Consider the following 20,366-nt stretch of genomic DNA (forward strand, 5'->3'; position numbering starts at 1 on the left):
AATTTGGTTTCTGAAACTTAAATCCCCATCGATTAGTACGCCAAGGCTGCGCACAAGGTTGGAGCTGTTTATGTCTGAATTCCCAATCCTGATTGGTGTTGCTTTAGGATAGAGCTGTTTTGATGGCGAGCACTGACTTTGGACAAAGAGGACCTCAGTTTTGTCAGCATTCAGTTTCAACCAGTTATCATTCATCCATGCCTGTAGCTCAGCTAAGCAAGAGTTTATTTTTGGAGTAGGGTCTGTTCCACCAGGTTTGAAGGATAGGTATAGCTGTGTGTCATCGGCGTAGCAGTGGTACGTCAGGCCATGTCGTTGGATAAGTGTACCGAGTGGCAACATGTAGATTGCAAACAGCAGAGGGGATAGGATTGATCCTTGTGGCACTCCGAATTGTAGAGGTGCAGGTTTGGACATTAAAGGTCCTAGGGATACTCTCTGTGTTCTGTCAGTCAGGAATGATCTGAACCACTGAAGGACTGATCCACTGATGCCACAGTACTCCTGCAGTCTGTTAAGCAGGATTTCATGGTCAACTGTATCAAAAGCCGCTGAGAGATCCAACAGGATTAGGATGGAACATTCCCCTCTGTCTCTTGCCATGAGCAGATCGTTGCAGACTTGCATGAGGGCTGTTTCACAGCTGTGGTGTTTCTTAAAGCCAGATTGTAGAGGGTCCAGGATGTTGTTTACTGACAGCCTGGTTTCAAGTAGCAGATAGACAGCCTTTTCAATAACTTTACCTAAGAAGGGGAGGTTGGAGACAGGTCTGTAGCTGCTCATTGCATCTGGATCCATGGAAGGTTTTTTAAGAAGGGGCTTGATGATTCCTTCTTTTAAAGAGGTAGGAAACCTCCCTGCTTGCAGAGAGCAATTTACTATTTTGTGAAATGCTGGACCAAGCAGGTCAGGACATTTCAGCATATGTTTAGTTGGTCCAGGTCGCAGGTTGTCTGGCGGAGGCGGCGGAGGATGTCTGAGATCTCTTCCTCACTAATACTTTTGAAGTCAGTCCAGGGTGTTAGCTTGTTTTTTCAGCTATATCCAGGAGTTGCATGAGTCTTGGGTGCTGTGGACTGAATGAGAGACCGAATAGAGGATACTTTGTCAGCAAAGTAGCAAGCAAATTTCTCACATAGCTCCTTTGAGAGAGTTATAGTAGGCTTTAGGCAGGATGGGTTACATAGTCTATCAACTGTGCGGAATAGTTGGGCTGGTCTGTTGGCAGCCTTTGCGATCTCCTGTGATAGGTAGGAGGATATTTTCTTGGTGATCGCATTTTGGTAGCTTTCCAGGTGAGAGACAAGGGTGTGTTTATCTTATGAATTCTGAGATTTTCGCCACTTCCTTTCTAGTCTGCGCACTTCTTTCTTTAGGTCCTTTAGTGACCTGTCAAACCACCGTGCATGGTGAAGTGGTGTAGACCGTTTAATGCGAACTGGAGCAAGGGCGTCATAGGCAGATGACACTGCATGGTTGTACATCAGGACCATGGAGTCTGGGTCTGCGCAATGATTGGTTAATGCGTCGAAGTTGAGGATATTCTGAACGTGCTGTTGTGAGACATCTTTCAGAGAACGGTATTTTATGAGTGTTTTCCCTCAGTGTTTTATCGCTGGTGCTGTCAGAGAGAAGTGGATGGTGTGGTGGTCTGACCATACCACTGGGTTTATATCCATGTGTGATATTAAAAGTTCACAATGAAATATAAGATCCAGGGTGTGCCCTTTGTTGTGGGTGGGGAGGTAGACAGCCTGAGAGAAACCCAGTTCACTCATTATGAGAAGTAGTTCACTTCCTAGGTGTGAGGCGTGATCATCCACCCATGCATTAAAATCTCCCAGAATGATCCATCTAGGGTGTTCCACTGTAAGGCAGGATAAGAGTTAAGAGATTTCTTTAAGAAAGGCTGGACCATTTTCTGGGGGGCGGTATATGAGCAATATGTTGATGTTTACTTCTGCTGACAGTTGGGCTGCAAGACATTCAAAGGTTTCAGTGGGGCCTATGGCCAGGGGCCTTATGTTCAAAGAGGATCTGAAGCATATGGCAACACCCCCACCCTTGCGGACTTGTCTCTCACAGTGCAAGACTGAATAATTGGTCGGCACCGTTGCTTCAAGAGTTGGGCCTGCATGTTTCCCAAGCCAGGTCTCTGTCAAAAAGGTCAAATCAGAGAGCTCTATTAGGTCATGTATAGTTGCAGTTTTATTATTTATCGACCTGGCATTGCAGAGTGTGGCTGTGGCAGAGGAAGAACTGACTAATCCGCTTAGGGAGTTGACCAATCCAAACAGTCAATACCCTGTATAGAGTTATATACTGGGTACCACATATAGCACAGCACCAGTATCTGTTCATACATAGCACCAGTATATGATTTATTTTTTTTATTTGGTGCGTGTTGGAAGAGGGGTAGTCTTATACGGTGAGTGTATCCCAAACTCTATATTTTAACCACTTCTCAACCACAGGGTTTTTCACCTAAAAACCAAAGCAATTTTCACATTTCAGGGAGGCAAGGGTTAATGGGCTTAATGGGGGTATCATTTATTTAAAGAAAACCTCACTGATGCTGATCACTCACTAATGCTGTGTTAGTTATCTGAGATCCTCTCACGAGTGATCTCAGTAACTGTAACAGCATAGTGACTGATTCAATGTTTACACACATTCTGAATGAATGAGCACTGTCATTGGCTTTGGCAGTGCTCATTCAAACTTGCAAGCACTTTGATTGGCTTTGTGAACACGTGTTCACATCAGCCAATCCCGGACCAGCGGGTGCCCGACGCGTACGCACATCCGCGTGCACACGAACGCGATCGTGCACTGCAGGAAAATGAACAGGAGTTGCTTATCTACACCCCTGTGACTCAGGTTAATTTTAAAGGGGCGTAGATAAGCGTGGCAGAGGTTGCCAAGTGGTTAACTGGAAAAGTTGGGGGATAGTCTGATACGCCCAGTCGTCTCATACACCGGAATATACGGTATATGGTACTTCCCCAGCCCTTTAAATATGTATGGTACTTTTCCCCTTCCCATTAGGATATATATATATATATATATATATATATTTTAGGATACGGATGCTGAGCCAATTTTAGTCGATTTTTATATGTCCAATACCAGACATTTCCCAGTAAGCTAGAAATATTGGGTCTCACTGGCCCTCAGCTGATACCACTTATAAATAGGAGGGGATACATGGCTTATTAGCCTTCATTTCAGCTGCATGCTGCTATTGTTGAAGTGATTATATGTAGAAAAGTGCTGAACAGGGTGCTGGAAATGAATACCTTTGCTCTCCATTCTTCCCTATGACATCTGGAGTTTTCCTTAGGAGAGGAATGAATCGGGATTATCTGATAGGAACAAATCAGGATGTTGGATTAATCTATACAGAGGGAAGTGACTATAGAGAAAAATGGCAAATCTTCCAGTTCCAAATGTAAAGCTCCATACACACACTAGACCGTGGTTGTTGGCCAATGAGCGATCCTTGATGGTTAGCAAGTAGGAGCAATCGGAATCAGAACAGTTCAGATTTTCGCATTGGATTTTGGCCATTCCAGTAAAATCATAAAAATTGGAAATTACACCTGTTCAAGTACTTCTGTGTTCTGTTCTGCAGATGCGAAACAAGAATTTTCAGCAAACATGGTATTAACATGGTGAAAACTAGATTCACAATTCGGAAACAAGAATTTTCAGCAAACACAGTGTTATGCTTAGGAAAGTGAAAATTGGCTCTAAAACAAGAATTTTCGGCCCATAGTGATGTCAACAAAATGGCCAACAACTTTTGAGGCCACAATGAAGTGGCAGAATTAGCATTTTTTCCCCCACATGAATAGAGGATCCAGTGGATTCCCCAGGAGCCATCTTGTTGGTGTCACTGTTTCCCACACATTTGTTTCAGAAGCAAATTTTCACTTTCCTAGCCATTGTGTGAAAGCTGTGTTTGCTGAAAATTCTTGTTTCCGAAGCCAATTTTCGCATCTGCAGAATTATTGACCACACTGACTTTAATAGAAAATGCCTTCTTAACATGAAAATCAGAACACAAAATTTGGTTTTTGGCTGCGGAACGCTGAATTTCGACTAAATCGCAATTTCGGCTGTCCCAATCAACCGTAATGGTTGGTTAGTGATGACCAAATGATGCCGATGCACATTTGAATTCAGTGATGGCATAACAATGGTCTTCAGATCGCACTGTTATCGGTAGCGCTAAAATGAGGACCTGGAAGTGCAAAAATTAGCCACACATACGTACTTTGAATGGATGAATCATTTCTTATAGTTCGGTACAAATGACTAACAGTGATTATTGTCCGAACCGATCTGCCAGGACAGATCAGCCTACATGGGCGATAACCACGGTCTTTTACAGTCATTGGGACACTTTTTTAAAACGATACTTGGCCGACCCATCATTTATCATTTGTTTTGACTGCAGTCTAGTATGTGTACAGAGCTATGTGATAATTGACTATTTAATAAACAAAACCTCTCAAAAATGGGGGGGGGGGGGGAATCAACGCTATAACAACTAATTGCAAGGGCATAAAAAAAAACACTTTAATATTTTAGAATTACATGATACAAAATAAACTGAAATCTTCCAATTGATATTTTACATATTAAATAAAAAAATGTATCGCAAAGATGAAATGAGACTTCCAGCCGGCTTTACTTTACACTTGGTCAGAGATGAGCTGTGAACACGGCCGTATCGCCGCTGCTGGCGGGAGCCTTTCTGGGCATCCGTCCTACAGGAAGCAGCAGTCTAGCCCCAAGTCTGAGAATCCATCCTGTCTCCATCCTCACATACCCAGTTCAGTATAACAATGATGAAGAGGCAACAAGAGGACTATAGGTATCTGGGGTTTTGGTTTTGATTGAAGCTTTCACTTAAAGTTTATTTTTTTATTTTTAAACCTATGAAAATTTCCTTTTCTGTATAGCTTCTGCTTTGACAGCCAGACTTCTTGCGCAAATGGTGAGAAGCACAATCAGTACGCCAACCAGGAACGTGATGAGCGGCCAGAGGAAGCAGTGCATCAGGACGTTCGCATCATGTGACCTTCTCAGCAGCACATCTTCAGGCCTGCAAGACAACAGCCAAAGATTTGACACAGGGAACAGACAGTCACCCAGGAGTTCAGGAATCAGTTTGTAATACACAATACAATTCACTACAAGCATAAATTAAGGGTTATTGACTATGACATCAAGGACAGTTTTAGAAATGAACTACTTCACCACTAAGGGGTTTTCCTCCTAATGGACCAGAGCAATTTTCACATTCCAGCACTTCATCCATTCATTCACCAACAACTTTATCACTACTAATCACACCTAAATGATCTATAGATTTTTTTTTTGCCACCAATTAGGCTTTCTTTGGGTGGTACATTTTGCTCAGAAATATCTTATTTTATAGGCATTTTAACGAGAAATAGAAGAAAAACACTAAAAAAAAACCCAAACTCATTATTTCTCAGTTTTCAGCCATTACAGTTTTAAAATAAAACGTGCGACTGTAGATAAAACCCTCACATTTTATTTGCCCATTTGTTCCAGTTGTTACAACGTTTAAATGATGTCCCTAGTACAATGTATGGTGACAATATTTTATTTGGATATAAAGGTGTATTTTTTTTTGCTCTTTCACTGTACCCTCACAATAAAAAAGAAAGAAAGCTGAAGAACAGATTTCTATATGAAACAAAAGGTTTTTTTTACAGACTTTACTGAATAATCTCTGCTGTAATGAACAGCAAAGGTTATTCAATGATCGGCACTTAGATTGGGTTTTACCAATCCGCCCTGCAACTCCCGGGCCACGGTTGCGCTCACGCGTACGTATACCGTGCAACTGCGGCAGAAGATTAGTATCTATGTCCCCGGGACTTCAGATGAAGTCCTGCGGGGCGTAGATAAACCCGCCCTGAAAACAGTAACTAGTAATAAAAGGAACTTTGGGTAAAAGGCAAAAAAAGACATGGAGCCATATATGTGGAAAATTAAATTAGGATACTGCAGTAATTAAAAACATTTACTTGTTATATTTCCCAGCAGGAGTTGCTGAAAGATAAATATGACTGCACTTCCTTTGGATGATAACAGGAGCAGAGATGGTCAATGAGATGCTAATCATTTTGGCTTGCATGAAAATTTACTGCACATTGTATACAGCTGGACACTGGACCCAATCACAACTGGCAAACAGTGATTTTGATTTGCCAACTTATACCCTGCATACAACTTGCATTACATGTGCATGCAAGTCAGAATTATAAACATCTCTCTGCCCATCTCTGAACAGGAGTCAATTACTAGGATTGTAGAATCCCAGTAATTGACTCCTGTTTAGATCTGGTTAGAGAGATGCTAATGATTCTGGTTTGCATGCACATTTAATGAAAGTTGTATGCAGGTTAGAACTTGGCAAATCAAAACCACCTGATTGCTGGCAGAACTATAAACTAGCATGAGCCATCAAGTCAGGAGTCTGTGCTTTTGCAGAATGTTACCAGCTAACAGCCAGGATTATGGGAAGTGAAATCCTATGTACAGCAGGTAGATTGGTAGAGAAAGCAACATTGACCCCTCCTAATAGCCCTGTTGCTAGAACAACCAGAGGAGCTAGATTGATGATGACATGAGAATATTTAAAATGATTTGAGCATGTCAGCAAACTTTTCATTCAATTATTTATTTTTGGTTAGGTTTTTCAATGGATCTAATTGGGAGAGTGTTAGGAATGTATATGGGAGATTTTATAGAGTACATTTAATATCGGCGCCGGTAGACTTGGGCGCAGGATACAGCGGTATATGGCTGATGCTGCTTCTGCACAAGTCCGGGCCGATTTAATTACTATTCCCCCTCCAGGCCGCCATGGATAGTGGGGGAATGAAATAATTCGGCTTCCAGCGATTCTGGATATTATACTATGCTGGATTGTTCTGGATATTATACTATGCTGGATTGTTCTGGATATTATACTATGCTGGATTGTTCTAAATATTATAGTATGCTGGATTGTTCTGGATATTATACTACACTGAACTGTTTTGAATATTATACTACGCTGGATAGAAACTGCTTAGACAACAGTCCACTAATGCAATGTAGCCCAGAGCATTATAATCCTTCAGATACATACAGTATGTTTTGAGTATTATTTTTCACCAGGGCATTGGATTAAAGTGAAATCTAACCCTGCATTTCATCTTTGCACTAAAACATTATTTACAGCATGTTATATGCAACCAGCATTTTTTTTTTACTAGATCAGCATTGGAAGGGTTACACTCAGAGCTTGAAAGTTGAGTGCAGTGAAATGCTGCCACAGCGGAACTTCAGATATTGTTATATTGTGTTTACTTAAATGTATCAAGTGAGGAATGTGACACATTCTCTGATTGCAGAGAAGCTGCTGGAGACAGAGAGACACTGAAAGCATGTCTGCCTGCAATACAGCAATTAATAAAACCAGTTATTAATAAAATGCAAAGTCAGCTCACAAAGCAAAAAATTGTATTTTTGGAAACCTATAACGTCTAAATCAGGCATGGGCAAACTTGGCCCTCCAGCTGTTAGGGAACTACAACTCCCACAATGCATTTGCCTTTATGAGTCATGACTGTGGCTGTAAGACTCCTGCAATGCATTGTGGGACTTTTAGTTCCTTAACAGCTGGAGGGCCAAGTCTGCCCATGCCTGGTCAAAATGAATAATAATACTTATGAACAAATGCAAATATGATAACCGTATGGCATATAAAAAGTAGGTAAACATGGTTTTTATTGAAAATTATGTCAGGGTTTTAAACCGCTTTTATGTCCTTGTTGGTTCTGTGGCTTATGTAATTTATTCCTTTTCAGAAAATCAACACTTCTGCTTAATCTAAATGGGGCAGACAGTCGAATCAAATGCAAAAGTGACCTATGGCTCATTTTTTATTATTTTTTAGAAACTGAGTGTAGCTTTCATCTCCACTACCATAATAAAAACATGTAAAAAAAAAACATGTTTACAGTACATATATAGTACTTATAAGAAGTACAATTCTCCCAGATTAAAAAGAACTTTAACGCTCATGGAGGTTCCATTGTAGCTTATAGGTTGTCAATATTCTATAAAGTTGCCAGAGCTATACTTTGTGAGGTTATTCTTTTGTTCCCACTTTCCTCCTTATTTTATGTGATGGATGTGCACAAAATAGTCTTAAGTTGGTGAAGTGAAATAAGAAAAATATAAAATCGATTTAAAAACAAACTGAAAATTGGCATGTACATATGTATTCACCCCATTTGCTATGAAGCTTCTAAAAAGTCCCGGTGCAACAAATTTCCTTCAAAAAGCACATAATTAGTAAAATGAAGTCATCTGTGTGCAATCTAATTGTCACATGATCTGTCAGTATAAACACACCTTTTTTGAAAGGCCCAAAAGGCTTCAACACCACTAAGCAAGAGGCATCACACCATGAAGACCAAGGAGCTCTCCAAACAAGTCACGGACAAAGTTGTTGAGAAGTACAAGTCAGTGTTGGGTTGTAAAAAAAAATTATCCAAAGCTCTGAATATCCCCCTGAGCACCTTCACTTCTTATCTTTAAGTGGAAAAATATGATAACCACAACAAACCTGCCAAGAGAGGGCTGCCCACCAAAACTCACAGACCTGGCAAGGAGGGCGTTAATAAGAGAGACAACACAGAGCTCAAAGGTAACCCCGCAGGAGTTGCAGAGTTCCACATGAGAGACTGGAGTATCTGTCCATAGGACCACAATAAACCGTACACTCCATAGAGCCAAGCTTTATGGAAGAATGGCCAGAAAAAAAGTCATTACTCAGCGTTAAAAATAAGGAGGCATGTTGGAGTTTGCCAAAATGTATGGAGGAAGGTGTTCTGGGTAGATGAGACTAAAATTGAACTATTTGCCCACCAAGTAAAATGCTATGTCTAATGCAAACCCAACACATCCCATCACCCCAAGAACACCATGGCCACAGTGAAACATGATGGTGGCAGCATCATGCTGTGTTTTTCAGCAGCAGAGACTGGGAAACTGGATCAAGTCAAGGCAAATATGGTGCTAAATACAGGATTATTCTAGAGCAAAACTGTGTCAGTCTGCCAGGGATTTGAGACTGGGAATGGAGGTTCACCTTCCAGCAGAACAATGACCTGAAGCATACTGCTAAATCAACACTCGAGTGGTTTAAGGGAAAATATTTGAATGTGTGGGAATGACCTAGTCAAAGTTCAGGCCTCAATCCAATAGAGAATCTGTGATTAGACTTGAATGGTTTTTGCTTGTGAATATGCTTAATATGAAGCCTTCAAGAGACCCAGAGACGAGATGATACAAAATTTATACATACCTGGGGCTTCCTCCAGCCCCATAAGCCTGGATCGCTCCCACGCCGCCGTCCTCCGCTGCTTCTGTCCGCCGGTACCGGGTCCCGTAATTTCAGGCAGTCGACACAACTCCCTCCGTACTGCGCATTCGCATGCGTACAAAGCCGGAGGGAGCCCCTGTGCATGCATACAACTGGTCGCGTCCGGCGGAAGTGGCGGGACCCGGTACCAGCGATAGAGGCAGTCGAGGATGGCGGCGTGGGAGCGATCCAGGCTTATGGGGCTGGAGGAAGCACTAGGGATGCATAACATCTTTTTTCATTTTTCAACTAGCCTTCGTCTCTGGTTCCCTTTAACCTCCTTGCCGGTTTTCCCGACCTGAGCTCGGGGTAGAAAAAAGCAGCTGCTATCGGTGATCCCGAGCTCAGGTCGGGGTAGGCATTGCAGAGCTTTACCTGCAGTTGTGGAGTCCCGCGCGCGATCTCGCTGCGCAGCAGGACTCCAGCCTCTCTCCCCGGCAGTGTGGGGTCTTTCCCTGGCCGCCGGGATCCCCCATGTCCCCGCTATTCTTCCGGGGACCCGGCAGCCAGTTGGAGCAGCGCAGCCGTGGTGGTGGCAGCAGAGCGGTGGTGGCAGCGTGACGTCATCGGGGGCGGGGCTAACATTGAAAAAGAACTTCTCTATATTAGAGAAATATAGAGAAGTTCGTTTATATGTATATTAGCGCCATCTTGTGGGCAAAGAGAAAACTGCAGCCCAGGAGCCCAGGAAGGTAAATTTTTTTTTTATTTTGCTGCAGATCTCCCTGCCAGAATGATTTTTTTCAGGTTTTAGGGTCTGAAAGAGTGAAAAAAAATTGCACCACTTTTAGACCCTAAAATCTGGAAAGAATCAGACCGCCAAGGAGGTTAACAGTGTTCACACATTCAACAATCTGACTGAACTACCTTTGGGTAATCTTATCTCCACTGTGCAGTAAGGCTACTTTCACACCAAGACGTTGCGTTTTAGGGGACGTTATGGTCGCATAACGTGCCCCTAACGCAACGTATGGTGGTGTTGAAGTTGGACGTCAGATTGAGCTGCGTTATGCAGCTCTCAAAGCAGACGCTCCAGGTTAGTGATAGGCAGTCCGGATCTTTTTAAGGATTCGGATGATTTGAATCGGATCATTGAAAAGATCCGGATCTTTGAACCAAATCATTTGAATCATTTTACTAGGGAAGCAGACGGGGTGAAATGACTAGCAGGACAGGACTTTCCCTGCACTGTACATTCTGTATGTTCTTGTTTCTTCCAGACAGACATCTACTGTGAACCGAATCTTTCATTGTGATGATCCGGATGATTCGACTCACAAAAAAGATCCGGATCAAATGAACAATTCGTTCATGATCCGGACAACACTACAGTCCTACTACGAGTCTCTGCAGTGCAGTGAATATTAATTAGCCATGTGGCTGACTGCGGAGGAGGAGGGGAGACCTCCTCCTCCAACTTTACTGAGCATGTGCAAGCAGTCTAACGCTGCTTAGCCCAGTATAACGTACAGCATGCTGCACTTTGTTTAAACGTGCTGCGTTACTATGTAATGCAACGTGGGCACTGTGAACAGCACAATTGATTTTACAGTGCTGTGAGTTAGGCTGCGTTACTGGCTGCTGTAACGTGGGACTTTAACGTCCCACTGTGAAACCAGCCTTAATCCTGGCACACACATCCAGTTTTGATTGGCCAAATTTACCACCTCCATGTAGTATAGCTTACCTATACAATCTGTTCATAATACTAAAGAATCTATTGGCCCTCATATTACATGGAGGTGGTAAAATTGCTCAGTGATTGGTTAGGAAGGTAGTACTGGGAGGCTACAGTTATCCTTCATAATACCTTCTTCCATGAGAAGGACCACATGGACTGAGAATTACAGCTTACTCAGGGCTATCACTATATAAATAGAACACATTCTTGAATTGGTTTACATGGATTGTAACCACAATGAAAGAGAAAGAAGAAACGTGACTGATGAAGACTTGCAGTTCATTCTTAGGAGAAAAAAAACTCACGTATGAATTTGATAATATCACACCTTCAACACTTATGAAGTGGAACGGTTCTGTAATTTCATTTTCACTTAAGCCAAAGTACTGACAGGAGGTATGCAAGTCACACATTTCCATATGTTTCACTCATTCAGTATTCATAAAAGCATTTATGTTGCTTTGAAGGGAATATTCTGTAATTTTCTATAAACATGACATTTTCTCCTAGTGTGGTGTGTAAGTGGAGGAAAATTGCGCTGAAACATTTTGCAGAGTAACACCTTTATTTATAATGATAAAATGAATAGCAGGCAGGGATATTTCACCATTTAAATTACTGTAATATTATGGGTTTTTTTTTCACAAGAAAATGTACAACAAAAATCAGCATTGCAATTCTCATACTTGTGTTTTCTTTCTGTGCCAGTATTAGTCAAGTGTAGGGATGGCATTCGTTGCGGCATAGGTTGGCCGTGGCAAATTTCCATCCCATAATGGCCAGTATGACCTCTGACCTGAAGTCAGCCAGCCAGTAGGGACGGAGTTTGCCGCATGTGCAGTGCGGCCACACTCATGCATGGACTTGTCAAATGTATTTCACAAGCCCTTGTTGAATAGGTACAGTGGGTCCCAGTGCTGGAACGGCAAGTTCAAGGGATATTGGGGAAGCCTCTGGATTATAAAGAGGCTTTCCTCTGCTCAAGTACTGTATCTAATTTTTTTCTTTTTAAAAGTCACAAGTACACTTTGAGGCTAGGTCATACCAGTAGGCAAATGGGACCTTTTTCCTCAATGAACAAACAGATATGCTAATAGATTCTATGTTCACTATAGGATCTGTTCACTCATGTCAGTTATGGCTGTGTCTGTTGAGTGACCAGATACTGCACAGAATACGAACATGCCGTTGTTAGCATAGTATCTATGGCATGTCCAGTACAACAGAAACACCACAAAATCATGGATGGACACAGTGAGTCATACACCAGATATACTGTGATCGCCCACATCGGGAACCCAATTTGGCTTAAAGCGGAATATAACCCTGAATTTCAACTTTGCTCTAAAACATTATTTACAGCATATTATATGCAACCAGCATTTTTTTTTACTAGACCAGCATTGGAAGGGTTACACACAGAGCTTTAAAGTTCTGTGGAGAGAACTGCTCCCTGCAGCCGAAGTTTAGATAGATACATTTAAGTAAACAGAATGTAACAAGTGTGGAATGTGACACACACTCTGACTGTGCAGGAGCTGGAGGACAGCCAGAGAGTGTGTAACATTCCTCACTTGTTACATTCTGTTTATTTAAATGTATCTAACAAGTGAGGAATGTTACACACTCTCTGGCTGTCCTCCAGCTCCTGCACAGTCAGAGTGTGTGTCACATTCCACACTTGTTACATTCTGTTTACTTAAATGTATCTATCTAAACTTCGGCTGCAGGGAGCAGTTCTCTCCACGGAACTTTAAAGCTCTGTGTGTAACCCTTCCAATGCTGGTCTAGTAAAAAAAAAAATGTATTAAGTTTTTATTATGGTAGTGGAGATGAAAGCTACACTCATTTTCCAAAAAAGAATTAAAAATGAGCCATAGGTCACTTTTGCATTTGATTCGGCTGTCTGCCCCATTTAGATTAAGCAGAAGTGTTGATTTTCTGAAAAGGAATAAATTACATAAGCCACAGAACCAACAAGGACATAAAAGCGGTTAAAAACCCTGACATAATTTTCAATAAAAACATGTTTACCTACTTTTTATATGCCATACGGTTATCATATTTGCATTTGTTCATAAGTATTATTATTCATTTAGACCAGGCATGGGCAAACTTGGCCCTCCAGCTGTTAAGGAACTACAAGTCCCACAATGCATTGCAGGAGTCTTACAGCCACAGTCATGACTCATAAAGGCAAATGCATTGTGGTACTTGTAGTTCCCTAACAGCTGGAGGGCCAAGTTTGCCCATGCCTGATCTAGACGTTATAGGTTTCCAAAAATAAAATTTTTTGCTTTGTGAGCTGACTTTGCATTTTATTAATAACTGGTTTTATTAATTGCTGTATTGCAGGCAGACAAGCTTTCAGTGTCTCTCTGTCTCCAGCAGCTTCTCTGCAGTCAGAGAATGTGTCACATTCCTCACTTGATACATTTAAGTAAACACAATATAACAATATCTGAAGTTCCGCTGTGGCAGTATTTCACTGCACTCAACTTTCAAGCTCTGTGTGTAACCCTTCCAATGCTGGTCTAGTAAAAAAAAAAATGCTGGTTGCATATAACATGCTGTAAATAATGTTTTAGAGCCAAGTTGAAATGCAGGGTTATATTCCGCTTTAAACTTACCCTTAGAATCCTGGGTTGGAATCACAGAGAGGACTATGCCTGCATGGAGCTATGTTCTCCCTGAGATGCCACCGTAGGCTTCCTACCACTACACCTAGGTCCTACAACCCCAAAACGTTTTGGTAAGTTTATTTTCTGCCTAAAATTGGTGCGAGTATATAGAAGGTACAACAGATCATGCTTCACACTGAGGGATGGTTCATGGTGTGAAGTATTCATTGTACTCTGTAAAGCACCACAGAAAATTTAGCAGCACTACAGAAATATAACAAGAAAATAACTGAGTATTTGTGGGAAAAAAATCTGCAACTATTCTTAATGGACAACCGAGGTATCATGTGACATGATGAGATAGACATGTTTATATATAGTGCCAAGCACACAAATAACTATGCTGTGTTCCTTTTTTTCTTTCTCTGCCTGAAAGAGTTAAACATCAGGTATGAAAGTAACGGTTTCTGTCTGGGTCGGGACTGGGTCAGACTATAGCATAACCCTCACTGATAAGTAATTAAAGCCATAAAATACTTTCCTGTCAGTAAACAGCTTCTGGGAGCAGGAAAGACATGAAAAGAGTAAATAATTTATAGATTTGAGCTCTAGCATACTTCAGTGAAGGTGTCATTGAGACAATGAAACAGTAAAAACTAAATTTAAATATAAAATAAGTATGTGGGATATCTAAAAAAAAAAAATCATTTTTAGGAAAAGGAGGATAGATACAGTTGTTTTTCTAATTAGTTTATTTTCACCTTGGATGTCCTTTAAGGTGTCCAATGAAGATACAGCCATGAGCAGGGGCGTAGCAATAGAGGTGCAGCGGTAGCGACCGCATCGGGGCCCTTGGGCCAGAGGGGCCCCGAATGGCCCTCCCTCAACTACAGTATTAGCTCTATATTGGTCCTGTGCTCATAATAATCATTTATATATATACTTTGAATAGTGGTAATCATTAACAAACTATTGACCATCCCCTTCTTGCACCTCTGACATTGTAGTTGCCATTGGCAGCTTTTAGTGCGCCGTTTCAATTGCTATGTATAGAGTGCATGGGGGGCCCCATTGTAAAACTTGCATCGGGGCCCACAGCTCCTTAGCTACGCCACTGGCCATGAGTGTACAATCTATGTACTAGAAGGGCAAAGAAAGTGAATATACTCTAGACAACAACATTTTACTCTTATTACGAGTGAGATTGATGGGGTAAGATTGTTCAATCAAGATTGTATCATAGATGGGCACCTATACTGTAGTGTTTCTCCATAAATACACCAAACAGATCACATATTTTCATGATTTGGTTCATCTAACTCAGTTATAGCTACATCGATTTCATTTACAGGACACCTGTAGTGAGAGGTATATGGAGGCTGCCATATGTATTTCCTTTTAAGCAATTCCAGTTGCCTGGCTATCCTGCTGATCATCTGTCACTAATAATTTCAGCCATAGACCCTGAACAAGCATGCAGCAGATCAGGTGTTTCTGACATTATTGTCAGATCTGACAAGATTAGCTGCATGCTGGTTTCTGGTGTTATTCAGACATTACTGCAGCCAAATAGATCAGCAGGGCTGCCAGGCAACTGGTATTGTGTAAAAGGAAATAAATATGGCAGCCTCCATATACTTCTCACTTCAGGTTCCATTTCAGGGGTATTATCAAAACATAACCTGTTGGGGGTGTTTGAGAACAAAGGTTAATAAACACAGTCATTTTTAATTGGTGTAGTCCCTATCCCTATTTATTTTCTAGAAAATGACAAGGTTGTGTCCTAACATAATTTCCCACATGAGGTGAACTGATAAAGGGATATTTTGCACTCCTTACCAGTGCAATACTGGACTGGTCAGTGAGGGGCCCACACATACCATAAAGGGATATACCAAATCCTCACTATACCATTGCCTTAACAAGGATGTATGCACTATTTTATAAGAAAGCACTTCTAGTTATACTATGTTCATATGTTGAAAACTTAAATAAAACATTTTGAATTGAAGAAAGCACTTCTTCATGAGTCTGTAATGTACTGCTAATGTGCGTTCATTAATACTAAGCACTGCGTCAGTCATGTAAACAGGACATCTTCATTTGCTCCCTCGTAACAAGCCGTTCTCCTCTTTCTTATGCAGTGAGTAAATTAGATGAGCAAGACAGATGTGTCCTCAATCAGTCACTAAAGCAAACAGGTCTCCAAGATAAAAAATGAAGAAAGGTGTAGAATACAGGAACTTAGAAAGAAGTAGAGATTAGCCTGTCAAGCATGTAGTCTAGTTTGCTAACAACGGGGCCGGGCTCATGACCTAGTAATAGTTAGAAACAGGTATAAAACATATCTAGCAGTAAACAAACGCATGTTACTGAGCTAAAAATCCCAGAGAATGTCAATTTTACAGATCCGGGAAGTCAAGGTTTTTCCTGGATTTTAGCACGAAATAAGACCTTTAGTAAAGTAATGGACAGAATGAAGTGTTGCTGTGAAAGTGTTATTGCTTTTTCCATTTGAGATGTGGGTTGAACTGCCCCGCTTCTATAAAAGGAAAATGATAAAGTTTTAATTAACTGCTCTTCATGGAAGAATTGTGTAGAAATGCAATATGGACAGATCAAAATGCACATCACACAAGCTCTGAAGAGTTTCTAAAGTTCAGAAGATTGGAAAAGGTTATAAAATGTTTTCTAAAGGTTTCAAAACCTCTACCAGGCTACATTCAGGCACACCGGACACAAAAGGATGGATTTCAGCATGAAAGGATACCCAGGAGTAGGTGACCTGCAAGAATCAGTGCAAGGACATGCTGTGCAATAATCAAACAGCTGACGTGAGAAAGAAAAAAAGTCCCTGCTATTAATTTGCAGGCATCTTTAGCACGAGGTTCACATCTGGGATCATAAGTTTACTATTTGAAAAACACAGAAAAAGGGTTCTATTTATAGAGTATTAGTAAGAAAACCACAGCTCTTCAAAAGTAAAAATTCTTCACATCGCAAGCTTGCGTCAGACTACATGTATTTTACAAAACACTACTGGATAGTGGACTTGAGAAAAATAAGACAATTTAAAAGTTTAGAAATAAAGTACCACGTAGCAAGACCTTGGGGCAACTGTGAAGCATGGTGGAGGGAAGAATTGTTGGAACTGCTTTGTGGCCTCATGGTCTTGGGCAGAATTAAATCACTGAGCAAAGAAATAAGATAATAAAATAAAATAAAAAAACATATCTCATGCCATTCCAAATTTATCATCTATCTCATTTCCTGTTCTTGCTGTCTCCAGTATATCGGCAGAACCACACAAGAAGCCCGTAGTAGGATAGGACAACAGAAAAGGAATATCCTCAAACGCTTCCCCTTGCACAGTGTCTCACGTCACTTTCACCACACACACAACGGCACACCTGACACCTTCACCATCACTCTCATTGATCAGATCAACGACAGTGCCCCGGCGGCCTCTGTTACCCTAAAAAAACTGGAAATGTATTGGATACAGACCCTCAGGACTTTGGTTCCTGAGGGTCTTAATGAAGTACTAGAAAAAATACATTAAGCACTTTACCTAATCCGTTCAGTCTTTTAATAGTCCTCTCTTTTATCCTTCTAAAAATGTATAGGTTTATTATAATTTTATGATATACAACTTTTATTTAGATTTTTATACATTTTACATGTCTTTCTACCATTTTTATTTTGAATACTTGCATATTTGTTTGTATTTATCATTGGTCTTACTCTGTTCAGTACAATGCAACTTTTTACATCCCCCCTTATCCATTCTAAAGCGGTCAAGCATACTTTTGAGACTACTATCAGTTCGAAACTAATTTTCCTAACCTTTTCCTTCCCCCCCCCCCCCCCCAACTTTATTTACAAAGTATACACACATGATGGCCCCGCCCCTCTATGACACACTTCCGCCCCGGAAGTACTCTCACATTCCTCATACTAATCCATGCTACTTAATGATCTCAGGTGTCCTCTGGCATTACAGAGGCGTCGAGCTCGCTGATATAATACAGATGGTAAGTGTGCCTTCTCCGTATACCCTTGTTTACTTGCTGCCAAAAACACCCCACCTGTTTTTTAGCCATTCCAACACCCTCCCTCCTTCCTCCTCCTCTGGACCACGTCAACCCTTTCTCCCAATTTCACCCACTATTCATTGTTGTTCTGCATGATGTCCGCAACAACCGGCAGCAAACCCAGCCAATTTTTACTTTGAGTATTTGCATATTTGTTTGTATTTATCATTGGTCTTACTTTGTTCAGCACAATGCACCTTTAACATTCCCCCTACCCATTCTAAAGCTGTCAAGCATACCTTTGAGACTACTATCAGTTCGAAACTAATATTTATAACCCGCACACAACTTGTCACTAAAATGTAATGCAAAATGTAAATTTACGTATTCATATCAGCACTTTGACGATTTTATGCCTCTGGTTGTCTGTGTATTTTCTGCAGCTGTGACTCCTACTGTATTTTGCCTGAGAAAGCGGGATTTATGGCCCGTGAAACGCGTTGCATTGTTTTTTGGAGTTCCGAATAAATTGTTGACTGTCTGAATCGCAGTCCTTGCCTGTGTCTGTTTGGAGGGGGTAAGACCACCGCTCCCTTCTCTGTTTAACCAGTTGGTTTTTTAAGTTCATTTAATTACCTTTTATTCTTTTGGCGCCTCTGTATCTTGTACACTACATTGAGTCCACCCTGGGTGGAGGGTTGTTACCCTATTTTCCTATCTACAGAGAGCGACTTTTTATTCCTGAGTGGGGTCAGGATTGTTCTCCCCACCTGCCTATACAGTGGTTGCCTATTGGTAATTTTAACTTCTCATTTATTCTGTTGTCCCCAAGACGAATTACACTATTGGGGCTCTTGGTGTCCCAATGCTTTAAAGAAATAAGAAAGTTCCACTTGTTAATATCGCTGCTTGTGTACTTTTCCCATCAACAACATTAGTCAGCTTGTGCAAAAAAGGTGCATACACTACACAATATTTTTAAAGATTTGATGTTTGATTTGACAACATGAATGTAACAAACTATTAGAATTAAGGTCCTCCTTTAGCAAACCTAGCCCCCCTGGATAGCCCTCTTACCACTAGGCCAGCAAGCCACTGTTTAGGCATTCCATTGGTTCTGAAACAAATAAACTGTTAGAAGTTGTATTCGTGTGTAGATTTCCCACATGGTACAAACATCTCCGACCCCGAAGTCAACTTTGCATATATTTAAAAAAAATCTGGGCCCCCTCAATAGCCCACTTCCTGCCAGGCCAGCAGAGCCCCTGTTTAGGCGTTCCATTAGTTAAATTAGATAAGCTGCTAGAAGTTGTATTAGTGTGGTATATGTTTAAAACATATTTATGCAGTGTATATAGATTCTTTTCTCTTTATGGACACTGGTACATTCTGCAATGTTGGCACTGTATATCCTTGTCATTGTCCACACTTGTTTGTATTGGACTGAAAAACAACTTTGATAAAAAGCCCTCTTGATCAATGTTTGATCATGTTGCTCATACATTGATCAGGAAAGGCTGCTCTTATCTCTATTGAGTGTGGTGAGTGTGCAGGTGGTCACAGGTGTGAGAAGTGCATGGTCAATGGCTTCATAACTTTGTACTGTATTGAGCAATATAAAGCTAGCGACAGGGGAACAATCTATATTAGATCAGATTCCAACTGGAATCTGATGTTGTGCAAAGCGCTATACCAGGGAGGCAATAGACATCATGTGGCATTCAACAGTTTCCCTGATCTACTACAATGGGCTTGATTCACAAAGCGGTGCTAACTGTTTAGCACGGGTGTGCTAAAAAGATAGCACGTGCAAAGTGCCGCGGACTTTTGCACGCGCAAAGTGCCGCGATTCGTGCGATAGCGGACTTTTGCGATTGGCGGCAAATTCCGCGTGCAAAAGTCTGCGAACGGCACTTCACGTGCTAACTGTTTAGCACACCCGTGCTAAACCGTTAGCACCGCTTTGTGAATCAAGCCCATAGTGTTTAGTGTATAGAGAAACTTAAAGTGAACCTGAAGCGAGCAGTATATGGAGGCTGCCATATTTTGTTCTCTTTACACCTATAAGTTGCCTAGCAGCCCTGCTGATCATTCTTGCATTGATGGTATCTGAATCACACACCTGAAATAAGCAGGTAGCTAATCTTGTCAGATGTTTTTCAGTGACATCTGATCTGCATGCTTAATCAGGGTTTTTGGCTGAAAGCATTAGATGCAGTGGATAAGCAGGATAGCCAGGCAACGTGCATTGTTTAAAATTAAGTTAATATGTTAGCTTCCATATCCCTCTCACTTCAGGTTCCCTTTAAAGTACGATAAACCTGTAACTTTCGGGGAGCATCCTCCGGAGACTTCCCACATCCTCCTGCAGACCACCACTGGATGCTGGGACCCCCTGGAAGCTCACACTCGCACTGTGCAGGATGGCCTACGCCTGAGCAGCGGCACAACAGTTGGGCTCAGCAGGAAAAGCCAAACCAACTGGCTCTGTGCTGCTGTGCAGGTGCGAGACGTGCTGTATCGACAAGCTATTGATGAAAGGCTTTGAAGGATCCCATCACTGGAAAAGC

At 41.4% G+C, this 20,366-nt stretch overlaps 1 protein-coding gene across 1 annotated transcript in view; it reads right to left on the reverse strand.

The window, feature by feature from the left end:
• Positions 1-4,559: 4,559 nt before the first annotated feature.
• KCNMB4 (potassium calcium-activated channel subfamily M regulatory beta subunit 4) overlaps positions 4,560-20,366 on the reverse strand; it is a 93,819-nt gene continuing 78,012 nt past the window's right edge. Inside the window, exon 3 of the mRNA XM_068276682.1 lies at positions 4,560-5,113. Coding sequence (XP_068132783.1) covers positions 4,945-5,113 — 169 coding nt within the window. The 3' untranslated portion in view covers positions 4,560-4,944. The remainder of the gene's footprint in view (positions 5,114-20,366) is intronic.

The sequence above is a fragment of the Hyperolius riggenbachi genome, chromosome 3, assembly GCF_040937935.1.
Source record: "Hyperolius riggenbachi isolate aHypRig1 chromosome 3, aHypRig1.pri, whole genome shotgun sequence".
Classification (NCBI taxonomy): Eukaryota; Metazoa; Chordata; class Amphibia; order Anura; family Hyperoliidae; genus Hyperolius; species Hyperolius riggenbachi.